This window comes from Xenopus tropicalis, chromosome 1 (genome assembly GCF_000004195.4).
Source record: "Xenopus tropicalis strain Nigerian chromosome 1, UCB_Xtro_10.0, whole genome shotgun sequence".
Classification (NCBI taxonomy): Eukaryota; Metazoa; Chordata; class Amphibia; order Anura; family Pipidae; genus Xenopus; species Xenopus tropicalis.
This window is the reverse complement of record NC_030677.2, coordinates 173,813,651-173,837,292: the sequence shown is the minus strand read 5'-3', so window position 1 is coordinate 173,837,292 and position 23,642 is coordinate 173,813,651. Positions and strand designations below refer to the sequence as shown.

The window sequence follows — 23,642 nt, the reverse complement described above, 5'->3', positions numbered from 1 at the left end:
GCTCAACCTGTCTTGTACAAATGTGCGGTTTATGTGTTATAAAAAAGCGTATCTAGTTTGCCAGCAAACTGTGTTACTTACTGTATTTTTTAGGTTGATTGAACTTGAACAGTTTGAAATAGTAACAGGTGGATGGGTAATGCCTGATGAAGCTACTCCTCACTATTTTTCCTTGGTTGACCAACTTATAGAAGGACATCAATGGTTGGAGAAAAATTTGGGTAATATACTTTTAATATTCTACTTTTTTTGTTTATTATTCACTTAAAACAAATGTGCAGCATTCCACCAGTTCTGTTGGGTTGCACACTGAATATATACATGATTACGTTATAAAAAATTATAAGCAGCACTGGGAATATTATCCCTTTTTGTGGCACTAGCTATAAAAGAACATATTAATAGCTTAGATTCTACGTTTCCAGTCTGCTTTCTGATCTATGCCACACAAAGGTTTACAAAACAATTTGCAGTTGTTAAAAGGGCAACCAGCACCAAAAAGTTTACAAAAATAAACCCTTGCCCCCCTTAACCCAGCTAGGTGTCAGTGTGTGACATCTACTGTTATGTTAGACTTTGTAGCAGGACAAAGACCAGACTTTGGCACCTATATGAACAGTGCCTCCAGCCTATCAAATCTTATTTTTTTATGCAATTATTTTTAATTTATTTTTATTTTTCTACATGAAATTGCATATCCCCTGTATTAATTTGCTAAAGGAACACTTTTTCCCACAAGACTTTATTTAGCCCTTTAAAATTGTATTCTTCTTATTCTATAGCATATTTGTAATTTACAACTACCTGAATCAAATAGAATTGGTTTGTGTAATTTATAAGACATGGTTGTGTGGTTTTAAGCATGCTGATTTACAAAGTTTTTGCCTGTGGAGTCAATAAATTAATGAAATAAAAAAATCTGTATTTGTGTAAACAACTGTTAAAGAATGCCCTTAGGAGGATAAAGGAATACTTTCATGGAAAAACATGTTTTTCAAAATGCATCAGTTAATAGAGCTTCTCCAGCACAATCCTGCATTGAAAGCCATTTTTTTAAAGCACAAACAGGGTTTTTGTTTTGTTTTTTTTTTTTTATATTTAATTTTTAAATCTTACAGAGGGCTAGCCATATTCTTCATTTCCCAGAGTGCCACAGCCATGTGACTTGTGCTCTGATAAACTTCAGTCACTCTTTCTTGCTGCACTGCAATTTGGAGTGATATCACCCCCGTCATTTTCCCTTCCCAGCAGCCAATCAGCAGAAAAATAAGAAGGTAGCATGATAGCGGCTACCTAACACCTGTGGTAGATATTAGAATAACACTGAATAGTAGAAAATCCAAGTCCAACCTGCGACGACTCCAGTTACATGAGAGTAGGAGAAACAATAGGTTATCTGAAAGCAGCTCTAAAGGTGGCCACACACGTGGCGATTTGCGAACTTTCGTGCGACCATCGGTGGCACGAAAGATCGTACAATCAGCCACAAACCGTTCAGGGCTGAAACACCAGATAAGGAGGTAGAAACAATAGGATTTCTACCTCCTTCTGCCGATTCAGCGCTGAAGGCAGATTTTGGTCAGGCGCCCGATCAAAATCTTTTAACTAGCAGCTTCCTGCGATATCGGTCGACTCGCCGACTTGCCATACACGCACCGAATATCGTACGAAACGAGGTTTCTTGCGGTATTATCGGTGCGTGTATGGCCAGCTTAACGTAGTGCTGGCTCCTTCTGACAGCTCAGACACAGTGCACTGAGATGGAGCCTACACACCAATATTACAGCTAAAAAAAATGCATTTGTCGGTTCCAGAATAAAATTGTAAATGGTAGAGTGAATTATTTGCTATGTAAACAGTGTAATTTAGAAATAAAAAGTAAACCATAAATATCATGACAGAATCCAATATGCCACACATCTATGCAATAGTACTTTTTTTTGGAATTTTGTTCTAAGTATTTCATTTCATTTGAAACAGGTGTAAAACCAAAGTCTGGTTGGGCCATCGATCCATTTGGACACTCACCTACTATGGCCTACATTCTGAAAAGCTCAGGCTTGTCAAACATGCTTATCCAGAGAGTTCATTATTCCATTAAGAAATATTTTGCTTCAAAACAAACGTTGGAATTTTTTTGGAGACAAAATTGGGGTAAGCTTCTATTTTGGTTGATACACTTTCTCTATTATTTTATTTATTTTTATGACTGTTTGTGTTCCTATATATATAAATGACAAAGTATAGAGATCCATATTACAGAAAGACCCCCTTATCCAGAAGACCCAAGGTTGTGATCATTCTGGATGACAGATGTCATACCTGTATATAAAAATGTTTATAATGTGTATATAAAAAGTAAATGACCATGTGTGGCGCAAACATTACATTATATATTTTTGCCTTTTGAGGTTCTGTATTTTAATCAATCATAGCGTTATTGCTGTGGTTTATAATAATTGAAAGCATTAAAATATTTTCTGTTTATTTCTTTTAGATCTGGGTCATAGCACGGATATTCTGTGCCATATGATGCCATTCTACAGCTATGATGTCCCTCATACATGTGGACCTGATCCAAAAATATGCTGTCAGTTTGATTTCAAGCGTCTTCCTGGTAGCCGAGTTAGTTGTCCTTGGCGAGTTCCCCCAGAAGTTATAAATGAGGGAAATGTACAACACAGGTATTCAATCAAACGCTTTCAATTTAGTGATTTCAGAAATCCGATAAAGGCTATTCACAATGCCAGTTTCACATGTGACACAAATCGAGATTGTTTTCCACTATATAGTAGCATACAGTGCAGTATAGACTCTACTATGAGTGTACTGTGAAAATATATATTATAATATAATGGTCCATGCTGCATTCTCAACTGATGGTCTTTCCTGAGGAACAGTCTAGTAGGGACGGCGATTTAGAGCCTCAAGGGGCAATAACATGACTTCTGATCTGAGGGGGTCATAGTCGACTCCCTCCTACATTTTCTCCTAGAATGTCAATAAATTGTATATAAGTCGAGACGCTATAACACTGTGTCAGCTTAATCATTACTTTGTACCAAATACATATCACCCAAGAAAATGTAAATGCTCATTAACTCTCTGCTACTAATCCCTCCTTAAACAGGACTTAGATCTGATGCATTTGGCAATTAAATGGGTTGCATTTGATCAGTAGAGATTGGAAACAGATAGGGTGGGAAGGGTAGATGCAGATCTCTTAATACCTGTTCCAGAGCTAACCTATTAACCAAGTTTTGAATTCTGTTTTATAGAGCTTGGATGATTCTGGATCAGTACAGGAAAAAATCGAAGCTCTATCGTACAAAGGTGCTTTTGGTCCCTTTGGGTGATGATTTTCGGTATACTGACAGCCTAGAATGGGATCAGCAATATGAGAATTATCAAAAGCTGTTCAGTTACATGAACTCTCATCCTGAGCTGCATGTTAAGGTATGATTAAATTTTCTGTGTGTGCAGAAAGGTCTATAAAGCCAATAGAGGAAGTACATGAGTATCTGTCTGTTGCTTAAAAATAAAACATGAATTAGTGTACATTTAAAATAAATTCGACATTTTCAGATTTTTCTAAATTATAACTTAGTAAAAAGAGGAAAAAGTAAAAAAAAAAAAATGGGTTTTCACCAGTACTTTTTCCAATATTGTTTCTCAAAAAGTTTCCCCCCCAAAATTTGAGTTTTACGAAAATAACTCCAATAATTAGTTATTTATTAACGTTTAGTTAACCCCTTTTTTAGGAAAAAAAATTTAGCAGGTTTGGTATGTCGCATTCCATTGTGTCCTTGACACATTTTCAAGGGGACGTTAATTGCTTAATTGTTTTCTATTTCTCCTGGTTTCAAGGGGAAGCTAATCCCAACATTGTTTCATGGGGGAATTAATCCCATCATTGTTTTCTATTTCACCCAGTTTCACAAACACACGATTGTTTTCCAAGAATGAACGCAAATGCTCCTAAAAATGGCTGCTGGAGCAGTTCCTATTTGGGGAAAAATAAAGAGGATTCATGGAAACGAAAGTCCATTTAAACTCAAATTTTCGAACATGAAACTCTAAATTTTTGTACGACCAATAACAGCATTATCGTGACATTTTATAAATACAACAGTGATCTAGTTTCATTTTAATTTATACCATATAGAGTTTATATGACTTTGAAGGCCAGAAATTTTTTTTTTTTAGTAAATCAGCCTCTTATTTTTATGTGAACACTTTCAGGCTAATCTTTGTTTTCTGCTTGCATTAAAGTTATATCCTGGGGTTCTTAACCTACTTTTTAGGGCCCAAAAATGGATCGCCATGATCCCCTGAGTACACTAAACTTTTCTACTACAATACACAGTAATATTTAGTTGCATAACAGCTTTAAACCAGTTTCTTGCAAAGTATATTCTTTGTCTTACTTTGGGAACCTCAGTTTAAAAGACACTGCTTTAAAGGTTTCATCTAATTGGTTTTTTTTTTACGCAACATTATGGATTTTTTACTACTGATGCATTCCATACAGCCGACTCATTCTGGGGTTGGAAATCATCATTTTTCCTCACCTAACAGTTTTTATTTGGTACAACCAGTACCTATTCTACTTGTCACCAAGCTGTTTGCAGCTGGAAAAGGGTTACGTTTGGGGAACTGCACTTTAAAAAAAACTTAAAAATCCTTTGAAAAGTCATAAATGCTTTCCCCTTATACTTAAAGATATTTAATTGCAATGTTGACCACTACTCTTGCTTAGTATGTAGTTGCTATTTAGCTATATTATTTGCACATAATACTGTATAATTAAGTATCCTTGGAAAATGACTTTGCTGCAGATGTTAATGATACCAGCACTCCAGTCTAGATGAACAATAATACCTTGGAGCAGTTTGCTTATAATAAACATTTTAAGGTCAGAAAGAGACCTGAAGGAATCTTTGGCAGAGTACTGCAAATAAGAGAGTCCCAGCAGCAGTGTTTACAGACATCCAGACTTGCTAAACCCATCATCCCTAAAGCAAAAGAAACAGGGCTTCTTATACTCACTTTCAGTATTTAAGTGATTACTATTTTTTATTCCTAGGCACAATTTGGGACGATCTCAGATTATTTCAAAGCTCTACGGAAAGCTGGCAATGTTGATGATCCAAATAGTCAATCATTCCCAGTTTTAAGTGGGGATTTCTTTACTTATGCGGACAGAGATGATCATTACTGGAGTGGTTATTTTACTTCTCGTCCTTTCTATAAACGGCTTGAAAGAGTCATGGAATCTCATCTCAGGTAAGTTTATTCATTCTTTATGTCTGAAGAATGACAGTCTCTTGAAATAGATAACTCAAAGAAGAAATGAAGAAGTAGCATAGAATTATTGCACTTGAAGCAGACATCATTTACAGACCTTTCTGAATTTGGATTAGTACATGTGAAGAAAAGGGCTTGAAAAATATTTAAAGTGAAGTAATATATTTTTTTAGCTTTTGATAGTCTGTTCTAGAGGAATAACTTGTAAGGTTCACAGTCTTAGGGGCACATTTACTAACCCACGAACGGGTCGAAATGAGTCCGATTGCGTTTTTTTCGTATTGATCAGTATTTTGCGATTTTTTCGTATTTTTTGCGATTTTTTTCGGCTTCTTTACGAATTTTTCGTTACCAATATGATTTTTGCGTAAAAACGCGAGTTTTTCGTAGCCATTACGAAAGTTGCGTAAAATCTGGCGATTTTTCGTAGCGTTAAAACTTGCGCAAAAAGTTGCGCTTTTTTCGTAGCGTTAAAACTTACGCGAAACTTTGCACCATTTAAGTTTTAACGCTACGAAAAAGGCGCAACTTTTCACGTAAGTTTTAACGCTACGCAAAAAGCGCAACTTTTTACGCAACTTTCGTAATGGCTACGAAAAACTCACGTTTTTACGCAAAAATCGTATTGGTAACGAAAAATTCGTAAAGAAGCCGAAAAAATCGCAACAAATACGAAAAAGTCGCAAAATGTTCGTTTTCAAGTCGGAACTTTTCCAATTCGGGTCGGATTCGTGGGTTAGTAAATCAGCCCCTAAATATTTGTTATTTTTCTAGCCTGCTTAAAGGAGTGGTTTTTCAATTATTTAGCTTTTTGTTTAGCAGCTCCGCAGTTTGGAATATCAGCAGTGATCTGGTTGCTGAGAGACTGACATATGTATAGGAAAGGGTCTGAATAAACAGTAATAATTAAAATAAAATTGTAAGGTTACAAAACAATACTTTTTTCTTTTTGCTGCAAGGGTCACTGACCCCCATTTCAAAGCTGAAAAGATGTAGAAGAGGCAGGAAAATTATTTAAAAACTATAAATAATGAAGACCAACTGCAAAGTTGCTAGGAATTATGACATTTGTATACATTTTTATACTAAAAGTTAACTTAAAGGTAAATCGCCCCCCCTTTTTTTTTAACATAACATTATGCTATGTATGATTGATACATTATATCAAAAACAGTCCCAAAGGCAGGCCAGGGCCAGGTTTCTGTAAGCACAAGGTTTTACCAGGTTTCTCACAATTGCCGCTTCTCAGTGATTGTTCGCTCATGAGCTAATTCTACTAAGGCAAGTTCCTTCCAGTCAGTGGAATATCTGAAAGTACTTCTATATACTGCTACTGCTTAAGTGTAAGAATAGTAGGGTTTTTGTTTGTTTGTTTTTTAAACAGTAGGCTGAATGCATGTCTATCACAAACCGCATTCTTTGAAAATGCTATTCAGTGCACATTTGTGTTCAACATGAATTTAAGGTATTAGAAATCCATCAGTGTTATTTAAGAAAGCTTTGTTTTGTGGCAATTTTGTTTGAAATAATTTTCAAAGTTTTTTTTTTTCATAATCTGTTATCCCCTTTTGCATGAATGAATAATTTACTATAAGAAAAAATGCTGTTTTAATATGTCTTGTCACAAGCATTGTAGCCTTGAAGTTTCCCTTAAGGGCATAACATTTATATTCAAACAGTGATGGTTATGAAGGTTAATTTAAAAAAAAAAAAAAAAAAAAAAGTTTATAACCTTCAAGTGATCTTCATTTTTTTGTAAACTATGATTTAAATGCATTAATGGGAGCCTACAGCCTACATTGTCAGTGCTGAATTATACTTGAGAAACAAGAATATATAGATTTATCTCAGTTTGGTACATGAGGCAGTAAAGCCTATCTGCGTTGTTACCATAAGTGCTATGTATCTTTATATTTGTCACTTGTTTCACACCAGAGGGTAAGAATCATATTTTACTACATACTTGAAATAATATTAAATCACATTCATTTTCATTTAAAGTAAATGTATGTCTGTAAATAGCTTTGTGTTCAGTAGTCACAAGAGTATTGCTTGAGGTGAGATGATAGGATGTTTCATCTTAGGCCAGCAATACACAGGTCAATTTTGTGCCTTTGGCTGTTCGAGACTAAGATAAAATTTGCATAAATTCCAATAAGGGTAAAATAGTTGATTACAGAATTGTTTCTGAGAAAATCCTGGTGCTTTAAAATGATACTTCCAAGGCAAGTGAAATTTTTGACAGGAGTATGAAATTCACCCTGGCCTCTGCAAAAATGTATTGTAAAAGGTAAAAAAGGATAGCGCTGTTCTTCCTCCAAAGATACTCATAATGCAGAACAGAGTTCACAACTGCTATATGTATACAGTGGAGGAAATAATTATTTGACCCCTCACTGATTTTGTAAGTTTGTCCAATGACAAAGAAATGAAAAGTCTCAGAACAGTATCATTTCAATGGTAGGTTTATTTTAACAGTGGCAGATAGCACATCAAAAGGAAAATCGAAAAAATAACTTTAAATAAAAGATAGCAACTGATTTGCATTTCATTGAGTGAAATAAGTTTTTGAACCCCTACCAACCATTAAGAGTTCTGGCTCCCACAGAGTGGTTAGACACTTCTACTCAATTAGTCATAGTAACATAGTAACATAGTAAGTTGGGTTGAAAAAAGACATACGTCCATCAAGTTCAACCATAATGCCTATATATAACCTGCCTAACTACTAGTTGATCCAGAGGAAGGCAAAAAAACCCCATCTGAAGCCTCTCTAATTTGCCACAGAGGGGAAAAAATTCCTTCCTGACTCCAAGATGGCAATCGGACCAGTCCCTGGATCAACTAGTAACCTCATTAACTAGTCAACCTCATTAAGGACACCTGTCTTAACTAGTCACCTGTATAAAAGACACCTGTCCACAGAATCAATCAATCAAGCAGACTCCAAACTCTCCAACATGGGAAAGACCAAAGAGCTGTCCAAGGATGTCAGAGACAAAATTGTAGACCTGCACAAGGCTGGAATGGGCTACAAAACCATTAGCAAGAAGCTGGGAGAGAAGGTGACAACTGTTGGTGCGATTGTTCGAAAATGGAAGGAGCACAAAATGACCATCAATCGACCTCGCTCTGGGGCTCCACGCAAGATCTCACCTCGTGGGGTGTCAATGATTCTGAGAAAGGTGAAAAAGCATCCTAGAACTACACGGGAGGAGTTAGTTAATGACCTCAAATTAGCAGGGACCACAGTCACCAAGAAAACCATTGGAAACACATTACACCGCAATGGATTAAAATCCTGCAGGGCTCGCAAGGTCCCCCTGCTCAAGAAGGCACATGTGCAGGCCCATCTGAAGTTTGCCAATGAACACCTGAATGATTCTGTGAGTGACTGGGAGAAGGTGCTGTGGTCTGATGAGACCAAAATAGAGCTCTTTGGCATTAACTCAACTCGCTGTGTTTGGAGGAAGAAAAATGCTGCATATGACCCCCAAAACACCGTCCCCACCGTCAAGCATGGGGGTGGAAACATTTTGCTTTGGGGGTGTTTTTCTGCTAAGGGCACAGGACAACTTATTCGCATTAACGGGAAAATGGACGGAGCCATGTATCGTGAAATCCTGAACGACAACCTCCTTCCCTCTGCCAGGAAACTGAAAATGGGTCGTGGATGGGTGTTCCAGCACGACAATGACCCAAAACATACAGCAAAGGCAACCAAGGAGTGGCTCAAGAAGAAGCACATTAAGGTCATGGAGTGGCCTAGTCAGTCTCCGGACCATAATCCAATAGAAAACCTATGGAGGGAGCTCAAGCTCAGAGTTGCACAGAGACAGCCTCGAAACCTTAGGGATTTAGAGATGATCTGCAAAGAGGAGTGGACCAACATTCCTCCTAAAATGTGCGCAAACTTGGTCATCAATTACAAGAAACGTTTGACCTCTGTGCTTGCAAACAAGGGTTTTTCCACTAAGTATTAAGTCTTTTTTTGTTAGAGGGTTCAAAAACTTATTTCACTCAATGAAATGCAAATCAGTTGCTATCTTTTATTTAAAGTTATTTTTTCGATTTTCCTTTTGATGTGCTATCTGCCACTGTTAAAATAAACCTACCATTGAAATGATACTGTTCTGAGACTTTTCATTTCTTTGTCATTGGACAAACTTACAAAATCAGTGAGGGGTCAAATAATTATTTCCTCCACTGTATATGTTTATATATTTTATTTATATATTTTATATATATATATGTGTGTGTGTGTTAGAAATGTGCATTTTCTTATATATGGGGCCCCATAACATACCATAACAGTAATAAACCTTTAGCAGTTGTCCCTGTTATTGCTGCCCCTATATTTTGTAGATTAAGCCTAAGTGCACTTAAGCATTAATATAGATGAGTAAAGTAAGATACACCTTACTGAATTAGGTTTGGAAAAAAGCATAATTTATCTTCCTGAAAACAGTATTGCAAATGCCATATGTTCTTGAGCATAACTGTTTAGCTATATGTATAGTAAGTGGTTTGAAATCACGTTAGATTTAGGTTTTTCCTTTTTTAATTACAGAGCTGCAGAAATCCTTTACTCTTTTGCGCTTGTGCAAATGAACAAATTTGACAAACTTCAAAGTTTTCCATCAGTTGAGCACTACAAACTGCTCACTGAGGCAAGGCGGAATTTGGGACTTTTCCAGCATCATGATGCTATCACGGGAACCGCTAAGGACTGGGTGGTTGTTGATTATGGAACAAGGTAATTTATTTGTTAACTGTATTTTTAAATATTGCAAATATATTGTTATTTTGTATTTTATATGGATATAATTCAAGTAAAAATATCATACGATAAAGATATTTTCAATATATATATTTAATGAATACCTGAATATGAATGGTTATTATATGAAAATGCTTTTGGGGCATTTGTTGGTGTTACTGATCTTTATGTAACTAAATGTTTAGTGAGGTGCAGTTCTAAGAATCTGACCAGCGCCATTTTGTAGACATTCTAATAAACAGTTGTCCTAGAGCTTTTGCTGTTCTTTAAAATACCCAGAGTATTTTTTAAAGTTAGAAAAATTGCATTTTGGGGAACATTTCCTTCATTTAGTTAAAGGACACACATAATCTAGTAGGCAATACTTAATAATATATGGTGCCAGTTTCACTCTGGGCTAAAAATGATCATAATCTTTTAAAATTACCCCTAGATATGCTATGTTTCATGTTAGTGTTTCAAATGAGGGGTGGGTGTGTCCTTACCAGAAGCACAGTAGGAGAGAGGCAACCAATTGCAACTTGACATGCACTCGGGCAAAGATATGCTGAAGTTCCCTGTCAGGTCCTTCTAGTTGCTGATTGGTTCCTATAATACAATGCTATGTACTCCCCTTCACAGCTTGGGCCAGCAGCCAGCAGAAAGGGCATAGATGGGTGGGATTAGTTGGGTTTTGGGGAAAATTTTCGAAAAAGCAGCCCCAAACACAGCTTTTCTTAGCACATACTGTATTTACAGTATAATGCACTGGCACATTCTTCTTTTAAAAGCCAGTATGCAATTAGAAGTGGTGATGAAATACTTTTTTTCCATATCTTGTACACATGAGCATTTATGGGGAAGGCCCATTTATGAATATTAGTATTTGTGTAATTTTTGTATTTTTATTCTACTTTGAATAACTTTGTGAATGTTACCTTATGTATTTAAAAATTCAGAATAAAAAAACTGAATAAAAAACCACGGAAAAAAAAAATAAAATACTTCACATTCCTATTTTTCTCATCAATTTTAATGGGTCAACAAGTTAAAAAAAAATTCAAAAAACTCGAATTGTGCATTTATTGGGCAACCGTAAGAGTTGGAGGTTTTAGAAATCATCAAGACTAAAGGCTGTTTTCTGCTAAGCCCCACACCACTGAAGTGCATGAGAAAATGCATAATTTTTCATTCTTTGATTGCTATTTACCTTGCTTGCACAGGGCCAGACAAAGCTAGAACAGCCATATGCATTTAAGTTTTAACCTTAAGTTACTCATATAAAACTGCAAACGTACATCCACCACACAAAACAAAGATGCATTTTAATTAACTGGGTTGTAGGAAGTAAAACCTAATGTTACCTTTGAAGTAAAATCCACTCTTGCACTTTATTCAATTAAAAAAATAACACAGGTAAAATATTATAGACTCTATATTGACCAAGCAGAGGAAACAAAGCTTTTTACTTATTGCTTTTCAGCTCTTCAGTGTTGGTGATATTTTGGCACCAAAATATGCTCTGTGTGCCTGCACCAGGGCCAACGCAGAGTCTCTGGGGGCAGACATTTCAGAAGGATGATTTTACTGTAGGGGTTGATTCTCGACCTGTGTAGATCTGCTGGCCGAGAATGAGCCCTATGTAGCGGTAGCCTTATGAATCAAAGCAGACAAAACTAAAAAAAACAATGCAAGTATAGAAGCACTTATATAGGGGCAAGTGTTTTAGTAGGTGGCACTTTGATAAGGGCATCTATGTCTGAGCCCTAGTAAAATAAATGGCTACTGAAAATGTTTTTGCTAAAATTTACACTTTTACAGTTTGGCAGTGTTGGTGTTATTGAACGCATTCCAGTCAGATGTAAATTCATTCTGACTTGGCTCAAGGTCACATTATGAACTAATTCTATTCTAATAGTAACATCATTCTGAGATTGGTTAAGTTAGAATGCTGCCAGAGTTGATGCTTAGATGCCAGCAACGAGCAAGGTTTTAAATGCAAACCACAAATTATTATTTTACTAAGCATACTGGATATAAAAATTAATAGATACTTTTTGTATTGTAAAGCCACATACCTGATATAAATTAGGCAGGTCTTTGTAGCCATTGAGTATGTCAGTATTAAAAGGCTAGTATTACTTAGCTTAAAGAGGTCAGGGCTTGGATTCCTAGACACTCGCTGATAAACTAATTGTGCATCCAGCAGTGGTGTGTTTTATGTCTTTATTATCCAGAAAGTTCAATTTTGGGCTGCCCCCTCCTTTGAAGTCTCAAGAGCATGCAGACGTTTACTGGATATATTATGAACATCAATCAATTTACACATTTTTGCCTAATTTGTTATGTTTAATAGGAAGGCATAGTAGAGGCTTACATCTTACTAATGTTTTTGACTGGAGTAAAACACCAGGTGTATGTGACCTGAATACTGTAGTTGATTTGTGATCATTTGATCTTTTGGTTTGAGTAAAATGAAGTCAGAAAACCAGAGTGAGTTTTTTTTTTTTTTTTTTAAACTTGCTTAAGTCTTCTGTCATCGTTGTTTTTTTTGTTTGTTTGTTTTTGCACTTTTCGAATAAAAAGCTCTCTAGGTGTTGGGTGGCTGATTTTGGAAAAATATTCACACATGCAAGAAAACCTGAGAATGAAATTGTCATAAATCAATTATCGTAATTTACAGGGTGTTCATATGTTCAGGTTTTTTAAAAATCCGACGTTTTGGTCCTCACAAGGATCATCTTTGAGAAAGGTCCTAATGCGGACCAAAACATCAGATTTTTGTGCTCACAATAAAGATATGTGTGTGTGTATATGTATGTATGTATGTATATATATATATATATATATATATATGTATGTATATGTATGTGTGTGTGTGTGTGTGTGTATATATATAACACAACAAGAGATCCTCTGCACTCACCCATTATCAATATATAGAACATTAAGACATTCGGTGCATTTAAGCTACTAAGAAATGCCCTTCCCTTTAAGCAAAACAGGGATTGTTTGTCCATATATTGCAATATACTTCAAGCTGGCCAACTGCGTCAAAGTCATCCCTTTTGACCAGTTCCTACACTGACTTATGCGATTCATTAAGAATTCTACCGCTTCAATATACATTTAGCCAAGGGACTAAGTTTTACCTGCAACTTACTTGCTTTCAAGGTTAAAACCCCCATATGGTTGCCCTTTTATTGGCTCCACTGGGATCACCTGACTGCAGCTGGGAGGGGTGGGAGCTACAACAAGGAGCTGGCCACTGCTCCTGTATAAGCTATAGCAAAAAAAGGGAAAGTTGTGCTCAACCACTAAATTTTAAACCATTAGGCGGGGGTGCAATGAGGTTGTGACCACGAAATACATAGAAACAACAACAAGAGATCCTCTGCACGCACTTAAATGCACCGAATGTCTTAATGTTCTATATATTGATAATGGGTGAGTGCAGAGGATCTCTTGTTGTTGTTTCTATGTATTTCGTGGTCACAACCTCATTGCACCCCCGCCTAATGGTTTAAAATTTAGTGGTTGAGCACAACTTTCCCTTTTTTTGCTATATATATATATATATGTGTGTGTGTGTGTGTGTGTGTGTGTGTGTGTGTGTGTGTATATATATATATATATATATATATATATATATATATAATACGCAAAGATCTTTAGAGAAGAATTTACCATCTATTGTAAGATAAAAGTATATTATAAGTCACTAAGGCATTCTAAATAGGTCATGAAACTCCAAGGTGACTTCTAATAACTGGGTAAATTATTGTTTATAATACACATGTTTTTTATAAGTTATGTGACATTATTATATCACTCAGTACTGACTATAACATGACATCACTAAGCACTGTTTAAGGATATATTTTGCAGCATTTTTGTGGCTCTTGTGTATTGTATCAATTCTTTGGAATGGTTATTTGTTTTTAGGCACAAGTAAACTCTAAGGGGGTAGATTTTTAATAAATCAAAGAACCATCTCAGTTTGTCTAAGCGGAATCCCTTATTCTATTGTCCGTGTTTTTCCCAGCGTTATCACATTTTATCATTTCTCTCATCAACTTCTTCAATCCTGAACACTTACATAAATATTTTCCTTTTGAGTAAATGGAGGGATAGAACCATTTTAGTTCAAACCTGTGCTGATGTTCTCATCGGTTTTAATTAAATCAGACATTTCTAAGCTTCTGAAATGTTCTGGTGAGAAGATGCAAGAAATTTTGAGAAACAATAAATATACCCATAGAAACTTTTTTGGGGGGATCAATTTAAGGAAACATCTCTGCGGTTGTTACATCAGCCCTATGTATTTTGATATTTTTGTAACCCTGTAAAGTGACACTAATCTTGAATAACCATAACTCTGAGGAAGTCAGAGAACAGGATTTATGCAAGCAGAAATTTGCTAGAACATAAGGTAAATCAGTGTTCTTAACCACATCCCTTTTTTATTAAACCTGTTATATCAAATACATTGTTGTCTTGCAAAAACAAACACTTTTTTATGACAAGCCCAACTGTTGTAAAGCCCTACTGGAGAGTGTAACTATTAATCATTTTTATTCATCTGTGCAGCTCTGACTGTTTTTCTTGTGCTTTTTTTTTTTACCTGTTTGGATAGAAATATCAGAAAATGATGGCTTTTAAATAGAACACATTTTGTGTTTTTCAGGCTTTTTCACTCGCTTATGAATTTAAAGAGGGTGATAATAGATGCTGCGCATGTTCTTGTTCTGAAAGATAAAGATACATATGCCTACAATCCATCATCTCCTTTCTTCAGCATGGTAAGCTATATGGTATTTTCTTAAATATCCAGTGGTGGGGATCTCAACTGAAATTTTAGAGATTGACGCATACCCATATACATAGTGATCACAGGTCACAGTTATACCGGGAATTTAGAGTCCTGCTTGGTCTGGTTGGGCAGACCCATGCACAACACTGACCTCCTGACCCTGGACCAGCTGTATGCCCACCCAGTCCCCCCTACCCACCTTGCCTCCCCTTTTAAAGCGCAGTGGAAATACATGAAACTGGAAGGGACGTCACCATTGACTGGAAGTGATCTCACTCCAGAGGCAGATTAACCAGGTCAGGGGAAAAAATACTTTTTACTCAGGGAGGTGGGGGGATCATGAGCCTGCAATTGACCCAGGTACCCAGGCAGGATAACTGCAGATTGCCCGCATGGTCAGGGACTTACCACCCATAACCTGACCACACTGTGAGTATTCCGCGGGTAACCAATCCAATGCAGGACTCTACTAGGTATAATGTACCCACACCATTGTAAAAGATATCAATAATAAAAGTCAAGCCTACAGGCTGAGTGCATTTTAAACATGCTGGAACTACAAGGTAACTTGTATCTGCATATTTTAAATTAGGGTATACATTATTACTAATGGAAAAAGGTAAAAGCTTTTACCTCATTTTCTCTTTAAAGTATAAGTAAGCCTTTGTTTTACTCTAAGCAGCCCCCACAACAATATACCTTTCTGCATGCAGTTTTAGTTTGTTTCTCTATTAGGAGCAGCTGAGCAACAGTTCTTCTAGCTACTTCATGAAATATCAAAACAGGGCAGCACTCGCCCACAGCTTTACACGTTTCATGGCTTCTCGCCACTTGAAGTTTAATTTATCTATATTGCTTCTAGCTACTTCCTTGTCTAGTGTGAAGCTCAGCCCCCTTTTGCTTTCTGAGTACTCCTCTTCCAACTATAAAGACCTTAAAGAGGCATCTACTGGGTATGCTCACTGCCTATGCTCATCAAAGTTGGATAGAGGAGTGTTCAGAAAGCAAAAGGGGGGGAGCTACACACTAGACAAGGAAGTTTCTAAAAACTGTTCAGCTGCTTGTGATAGAGAAACAAAATAACTCTGAATGCAGGGAGAAAGGTCATGGTTATTCTGGGTGCTGTACAGAGTCATTTTAGAAATGAAAGGAAAACAATTCTTTAAATTGTGAGAACCAAGATGCCTCATGAGCAGGGCCGCTTTAAGGTACCAATGGGCCCTGGGCAAAATTTCATTGGTGGGCCTCCACTGCCCAAGAAATTTGTGACTGAATAACCCTCAAACACATAAAGTTCAATATAGTAAGGCAGGCAGTGAAGAAATGGTCTGTGCTTGCTGAATTAGACATGATTCCCAGGTGTGCTGCCCTGGACCAACAACCCTGGGAGCAGAATAATGACAAAATGGTGATGCCACAAGATAAAAAGGCAAAAAAACTAAAATAACGACACTGTAGTCTGTTGAACTCTTCCTGTTGATTAAAATGAGGTGTTTGCCATCTCTGCAGGATGTTTCTGCCAAAATTGACACGTGTACTAATGGCCCCTATCCTGGTCGTCCTTGGGCAAATGCCCCCTTTGCTTATTTGTTAAAATGCCCCCGCTCATGAAGGTGTAGTTAAATTATAACAAAATTAGGAGGACAGAAAAGGCAACCCATATACTTTTTTTCACCTATAAAGGAAATTGATGTTAGTAGTGCACATAACTATTTGGTCTGTGATCAACTTAAGCACAAGTCAATTTGTTTAGTGAATTAGTTTCAACCTATTCAGTAGCCTTATTGCTACTTCTATAACAACATCGTGCACAGCACAGCACCTTAGTTTCCTCCTAGTTTTGTTACATTATTACTAATACAAGGTTTTAATTAGTCATGTGATTGATGAAGGGCCTTTCTGTAGTTCTGAGATTGTACCTTGCTTATTTAAACAAAAGCTTTCAATATATAAGATATATATTATAGAATAAAAGTAATGTACATATTGTATGTTTTTTTTTGTTTTGTTTTTTTCAAGAGCTCACATAGTCCAGCAAATCTTTAACCTTTTGATCCCAGTTCAGTCTACATAAAAATACTGACATTTTGTCATATTTTACTCCACAACCTCATCTTAGCCTTACCAGTATTCCCTCCTCGAAAAAACTGAGCCTGGCCTGCACCAAAATAAAAAGGATTACAACAGAATTAAATGTGTGCTATGACCCTGCTCATGGAAAAACTGCTTGCTTCAGCAGCTTTAGTTTTATAATTTAAAGTATAAAAGCTCCTTCCATCAGTACGGACAGAACCGAGTCAGTCTAGTTAAAGGGGCAGTATTCACCTGTGTTCAACATGATCTCAATAAGATGGCCTGTCTTGTATTTTGCCTTTAGGTTTTTTCTGGTTTTTTTTTGTTTTTTTTACTTGTTGCACTGACCAAAGATATACATTGAAAATAGGTTATTTGCTTACACCTACTTCTTCAGAGTTATTGGGGATGCAGGAGAAAATAGTTAAATAGAAAATATGCCTGCTCCTTTTTAATATAAACTCATTCATTTGGGCTTGCCAGAGGTAGATGTATATTTATTTCAAACTATGAAAGGAGTCTAAAATAAATTTAAAGTTTCTAATCTGTATTTTTTTTCCTGTAATCTGGAAAATGTATATGTTAAACTGTTAGCGGCTCTGCTTATCTATTCTAATCTAATAATCTTGTGCTAAAGGATGATGTGCAACCATCACAGGACTCATTACCTCAGAAAACTGTTATAAAGATCACGGAGATTCCCAGGTGAGTGGATAGCAGTTTTTTCACCAGCTATTGCGCATATTGTGTCGGTAAGAGAGGTAATTAGAACATTGTACATAGGGTTTCATTAGAGTTTGCTTAAATGCTCTCCACACCAGTGTTACAGGTAATGAGGCGTGAGAAACAGATTTCACAAATATAAAATGCTTGCCACAGCACAGCAGAACATGTCTACCTAATTTGTTTGTGTATATTAATTTTTAGTTGTTATGGGTTGCAGCTTTGTTAATTCCCCACTGACCAATGCTTACCATTGTTCAATACATATGTAGAGCAGTGTGGCACATTTTATTGTGTTTTAAGGAATTTTAAATCCACAATGGGATTCAAAGATAGATAAGGATTCCCCCCCACCCCCCAAGATATCATCTTTGTTGCAGATTCAAACACCCACTCTGGGTTGCTTTCAGATAGCTACTGATTCATGCAGCTTAGTTTCCATTGGGTAATGGGTACTGTTTTATTATTACAGATGAAAAGGAATTAATTAAAAATTGATTATTACATTAAATAGCTAATTACTACTATAGGGTTGCTTAAACCCTATAGAACAATAGATGTTTGTTATATAAAATTCAGTGTTTATAGACATACTTTTTTTTCAGGGTCTTCATTTCTGATTTGTTTTCAGTTTCTCTGCCTTAATTGCAAGCCCTACTACAATCTGCTATGGCACACCTGGTACTTTTTAGCCAGTAAATGTAAAAGCCAGTATTCACTTTGATGTGCCCTGTTGAAGTCTGTAAGAGCCACAGAAGAGAATTTTTAGCTGTCATTGCCCTAAATAATAAGAAACATTAATTCTTTATAAGCACAACAACACAAATATGTTGAAACAACATAAATATGTAGCTACGCCACTACCTGCATCTGTTTTCCTCACAAAGAGAAAACATTCAGACCTAAATGTTGAAAAGCATCGTCAGCTTCTGACTTTCTTATCTGCTATTGCACCATCCACCCTCTTAAAAAGATGCATCAGCAAATAAAATTAATTCAGTTAAATCAAATCAATAAAAAATGGACAGACCAACTGAGATCTGTAAAGCGTTCAGAGTGATCTGTTGAAATTTCCCAATTAGGTGGCACACATGCTGCAGTGATCAGTAAGCATTGTCAAATTCTGTCAAATTGCCGACAGCTAAGCCTGCTTTAGTATGGACATGGAGAAAATATTTTACCTTCTGTTTATTACAGGTACTTAACCGTTTATAACCCTACAGAGCAGGAACGATATTCAGTGGTTTCAGTGTATGTAAGTTCATCTAAAGTCAAAGTTATCAGTGCATCCGGAAAGGCTTTAAAAGCTCAGATTAGTGCAGTCTGGAATGGGGATTCGGCTCCATTACAGGACATGTACCAGGTAAAGTACTTAAACATGAATTTAAGGCTTCTCTTTGTACTAAATTAGCAATCTTTTCGCAACTGTTGTTGCAAAATTTTATTGCTTAGCCATATTTGCAATTTAAGACATCTAGTATGAGATCCACTGGCCATTACACCCTGTTTACGTGGTATTCCATTTCTGGGTTAGAAGAACGTTAACCAGACGTTTACTGAATTTTGCATTTAGAATCCATTTGTGCCTATAATCTGATATCTGCTATCTGGATCGCCTTCTACTTATATCACAACAAATTATTTTTGTATTTTTCTGAAATATATTGTCAAATGTATTGGTCATGTTTGACCAAGGCAAGATGGAAAAACTCATGGTGTAAAAGTTCAATTTATTTGGTTTCGTGGGACATTAGCCTAAGGGGAAATGTGTTAATTATGTATAAATATACAAGGGGATTATACAATAAATTCAGTGGCGCTCTATTTACTGGTAGAGTCTTCCAGCAGATTTAAGGGCATCCATTCAGGTTAGCAGAAATCAGCCTAACATTTAAAAAGTGTTTTTTACAACTAGAGCTGTGACTCCCGACTGAGGCTGTTGTACTGGCAGATACATTAAATAGCTTTAAGAAGTATGCCTTTTATGAAAGAAAATTCCAAGTCACTGAAATTAGCTTTTAGTATAGAGTTGATTCCAGGCACTTGTCTAATTGCAATTTTGGAGTAAGAAAGGACTTTTATGGGGAGTCGTACCTTCTTTAATATAAACTAGCAGTTAGGCAGCTTTTAATAGTGGTACAATTAATGGATACACCTGTTTTTTTCAAACTCTTTAAAATGCATGGGGAAATATCGTATTGTAAGTAGAAACGGTTACATAACATTTAGTTACAATACTCATTACACAGATTTTGTGCTGACTTATTTTTTCATCTTTATTGTCTTAGGTGTCATTCCTGGCATATTTACCTGCTCTTGGCCTTGCAGTCTACAAGTTGGTGGAAGCAGAGAATTCTGAATCAATCAAGGCAGATTATACAATCTTTGTACAAGGAAAGCACAAAAATATTAATTCAGATGGAAATTTTAGGATAAAGGAAGTTAACATTGTTGTGGGTGATGTAACCATTGAAAACACCTACTTAAAACTTTGGTTTTCATCATCTGGACTTCTAGAGGTAAGGCTCTGGTCTTCAGTGGATATTTTTTTTTAAACATTGATAATATGGTAGATTACAAAAGATATAACTGACCATGGATATAACTGATACATGGAACCATATAAAAGTGCCAACTGTCTATAAGTCATATAGACCATGGAGCCACTTCCTTTGGTAACTGTTTCATTGCAACAGAGAATACATAAGTTTAGCAAATTGCTTCCATGAAGTGCAACTGAAGCATTTGCTAAGCCTAAGCTGCTCTTGTGACCAGCAACCAACAACATTATTTTTCCACTCTTTTGGCTTTTAAATGGTACATACTTATGCAGGTGCAGGTGACTGGATCATTTTAAGTTATTTAAAGGTTGGATTTGTCATTCAGGCTTCCAAATGCTCATAAACAGATTGCATCATTGTTGATAATCTGTCATTACTGCTATGGGAATTTTTCCAGGTGTTGGAGTATGTGAGAACACTTGTGTACTTAGGAGATGAGCCTGATATTAAAATATTCATTTAAAAATGGTACAGTGCCAGCATATTTATGCTGAAAGTGCATTGTTTGCAGAGTTGAGTGATAAACAAGGCCTCAGTGACTGAACATTAGGGAACTTGTTTATGGGAAGTATTCTTGTATTCTGTCCTATGTATCTTTTAAAACATACTCGTGCCCAGTATGATATATGTCTTTTAAAAATGTTTTAGAAAATACAGAGTAAAGAAGATGGAAAAACTCATGGTGTGAAAGTTGATTTTATTTGGTACGGTACAACAAATAACAGAGATAAAAGCGGAGCTTATCTATTTCTGCCTGATGGCGAAGCGAAGGTATGATAATTCACTTTAAATGTTGCATGTTTTGGGTTCGAGTAATTTCCACTTGCAAATAATAGCTTAACATTATGTAGATTAATAATAGGGGTGCTTTTTTTTTAAGCAAATGTATCAAAAATGTACTTCCTTTTCCCTTACTTAAAGGACAACTATACATCCAGAATGAATACCCAACAGTTTAAATCATATTAATTGGCCAATAAAAAAAATCTTACCAAACTGAAATACGTATCGGTAAATATTGCCCTTTTTCATCTCTTCCCTGGTTTATTAAATGGTTTATTTAGATGAAACAGGGTTTTTATATGAGCTTGTTTATGCAATATATTTTTATAGAGATCTACATTGTGTAGGGGTTTAGTTTTCCTTTAAGGCCTTATTTATGCTGTAGTCTAAATTGGCCAAATTGTGACAGCTAGAAAAATGTTTATATTGGCATGACTCAGAGGATAAATGGAATGCACTACTAGTACACAATAAAGCAGATAAAGCCGGAAACATCTGTTCTCTATGCCTTAAATCAGTGAAGTAGTACACCAGGTTCTTCTACTTGGCTTGAGTCCCATTTTGCTGCAGGCTTTTTGTTTATTTGGAATTAGGACACCCTTGCAACGGAGTGGTTATTGCTCAGTAGTTCTAGAGTCGTCCTCCCTTTAAAAAAATATTGCAGTCCAATTTAGTTAATTTAAATAGGCAATGCATATAGAAATTAAAAAAAAACATACAGGTTTGGGTCCTGACTGTACAAGGTTTGTAATATTTGTAATGCCTTGTTTACGTGACATTTGCTTTGGAAAAAATCAAGTAGAGGTCAGCTGAACCCTTTTTTTTATGGGATATAACCTGTGAAAAACTTTGGGGACTCACTTTGCTGGGAAGGGGAGAGGGACTGCATTGACTTAGGCGATACTGGTCAACAGAGGCCTTTGTGATTTTACCATAGCATGGATTGACATTTTCCTATTTTGTCTGTATTCATTTATGCGCAACTGTTTTCTATATATATTCAAGAGACGTTACCGCACTCCTATAGCATATATTCCGGTGCTCAGCCACCTCAGGACACCGTATCATCCCATTGTCATAGATATAGTAGAAAAAGTAGTGGCACTCGGATAATTGCAAAAAAGTGTATTACAAAAGAATCACATCACATATTCGACGTTTCGGGCAAAGCACATGCCCTTTATCAAGTCAAATGTATAAAAAATATTACAAGACTGGCACACCCTTATTAAAACTTTATGCCTTTATAAAGCACATTGGAGAAAGGATGGAAATGTCAGATTTTTTGTGCAATGTGCTCATAATAAAGGCATAAAGATTTAATAAGGGTGTGCTGGTCTCGATATATATAATTATTTTTATTTATTTATTTTTTTTGGCTGCACTCATGCTGTGAGTCTCTGAACGATTTCACCTACTCTGATTGTGTAAAAGAACAATCAAGCATCTACCATTTTTTGGGGAGCATGTTTCCTTCTGTATCTTTATATGTCAGCCTGGGATTTTTCTTTTCCAGCTCCTATTTTTGCTTTTCTTTTTTAGCCCTATATAAATGCTGATCCACCAGTTGTGAGAGTGACGCATGGAAGCATTTTCAGTGAGGTTGTGGTCTTCTTCAAGCACTTGACACACACCGTACGCCTTTACAATGTACATGGTAAGATTATTGAAAATTATTTTATTTTTTCTAGTGGGAGGATAACCTCCTGACAACCAGTTACAGTGCAAAAGCATACAATCAAGCCTAGACTGTCCGTGATTTCAAAACCAATCAAAAGGTGCATTTTATCTCATACATGCAGTGCACCCATTCCACCCTTTGGCTTATGATATTAGACAAAGGGGTTTCACAGCAAAGGGGAAGTATTTATATGCTATTCAATGTTTTTATTGTTTTATTTGTATTTAATTTATGTTGATTAATAATTCAATTTTATGTTGACTTTTTTCATTTTAATAATAAGGGATATTGTGCGTACATCAGTTATATAATATCAGTTAAATCCATTTTATATGCAGCTATTGATGTGCAGTGGGCATGCCCTCACAGTGCTAGAACTAATCACTTCCAGTACTTACCTGGAGCACCGTGAGACTTACTTATAGAAAACTTACACAATTTTGGGGCATTTACAGAAACCGTAGTCAGCAGGGCTGAATCATTTTATGATTGGTGGTTGGTCTGCATTGAGTATTTTTACAGTTATAGGAATCACCAAAATGATTGTGTTGCTTGAATCTGTTTCCCTCATAGGTGCGAAGGTTAAATGATTGTCATTGGTTCAGTTAATTAGTAACTCAATAATTTCTATTTTTGGCTTTTAGATGCATTAATAGCACAATGGCAGACAGAATTTTAAAAAGACTTTGCTAAGTTTGTTACCATTTGTTATGAGGGAATATTGTATATTTTTTCACTTAAATTAAACTGTTTCTGTCACAAGGAACACATGCTTCTTTTAATAAATGCATCACTTAATCGCTCTTCTCCAGCAGAATTCTGCATTGAAGTTATCTTTGTATCTTTTTTTAGATTTAATTTTGAAAATTTGAGGTGAGGTTTGAGATGTTCTTAGTTTCCCAGGTGCCCTTCAGTCTCTCTCTTTACTACTGCGCTGCAAGT

At 36.0% G+C, this 23,642-nt stretch overlaps 1 protein-coding gene across 1 annotated transcript in view; it reads left to right on the top strand.

Moving 5' to 3' along the window:
• Positions 1-23,642, top strand: part of man2a1 (mannosidase, alpha, class 2A, member 1) — a 62,468-nt gene that overhangs the window by 26,104 nt on the left and 12,722 nt on the right. Inside the window, 12 exon segments of the mRNA NM_001170492.1 lie at positions 94-221; positions 1,981-2,154; positions 2,498-2,684; positions 3,279-3,456; positions 5,087-5,286; positions 9,878-10,063; positions 14,754-14,868; positions 17,590-17,657; positions 18,873-19,038; positions 19,964-20,194; positions 20,885-21,007; positions 22,562-22,676. Coding sequence (NP_001163963.1) covers positions 94-221; positions 1,981-2,154; positions 2,498-2,684; positions 3,279-3,456; positions 5,087-5,286; positions 9,878-10,063; positions 14,754-14,868; positions 17,590-17,657; positions 18,873-19,038; positions 19,964-20,194; positions 20,885-21,007; positions 22,562-22,676 — 1,871 coding nt within the window.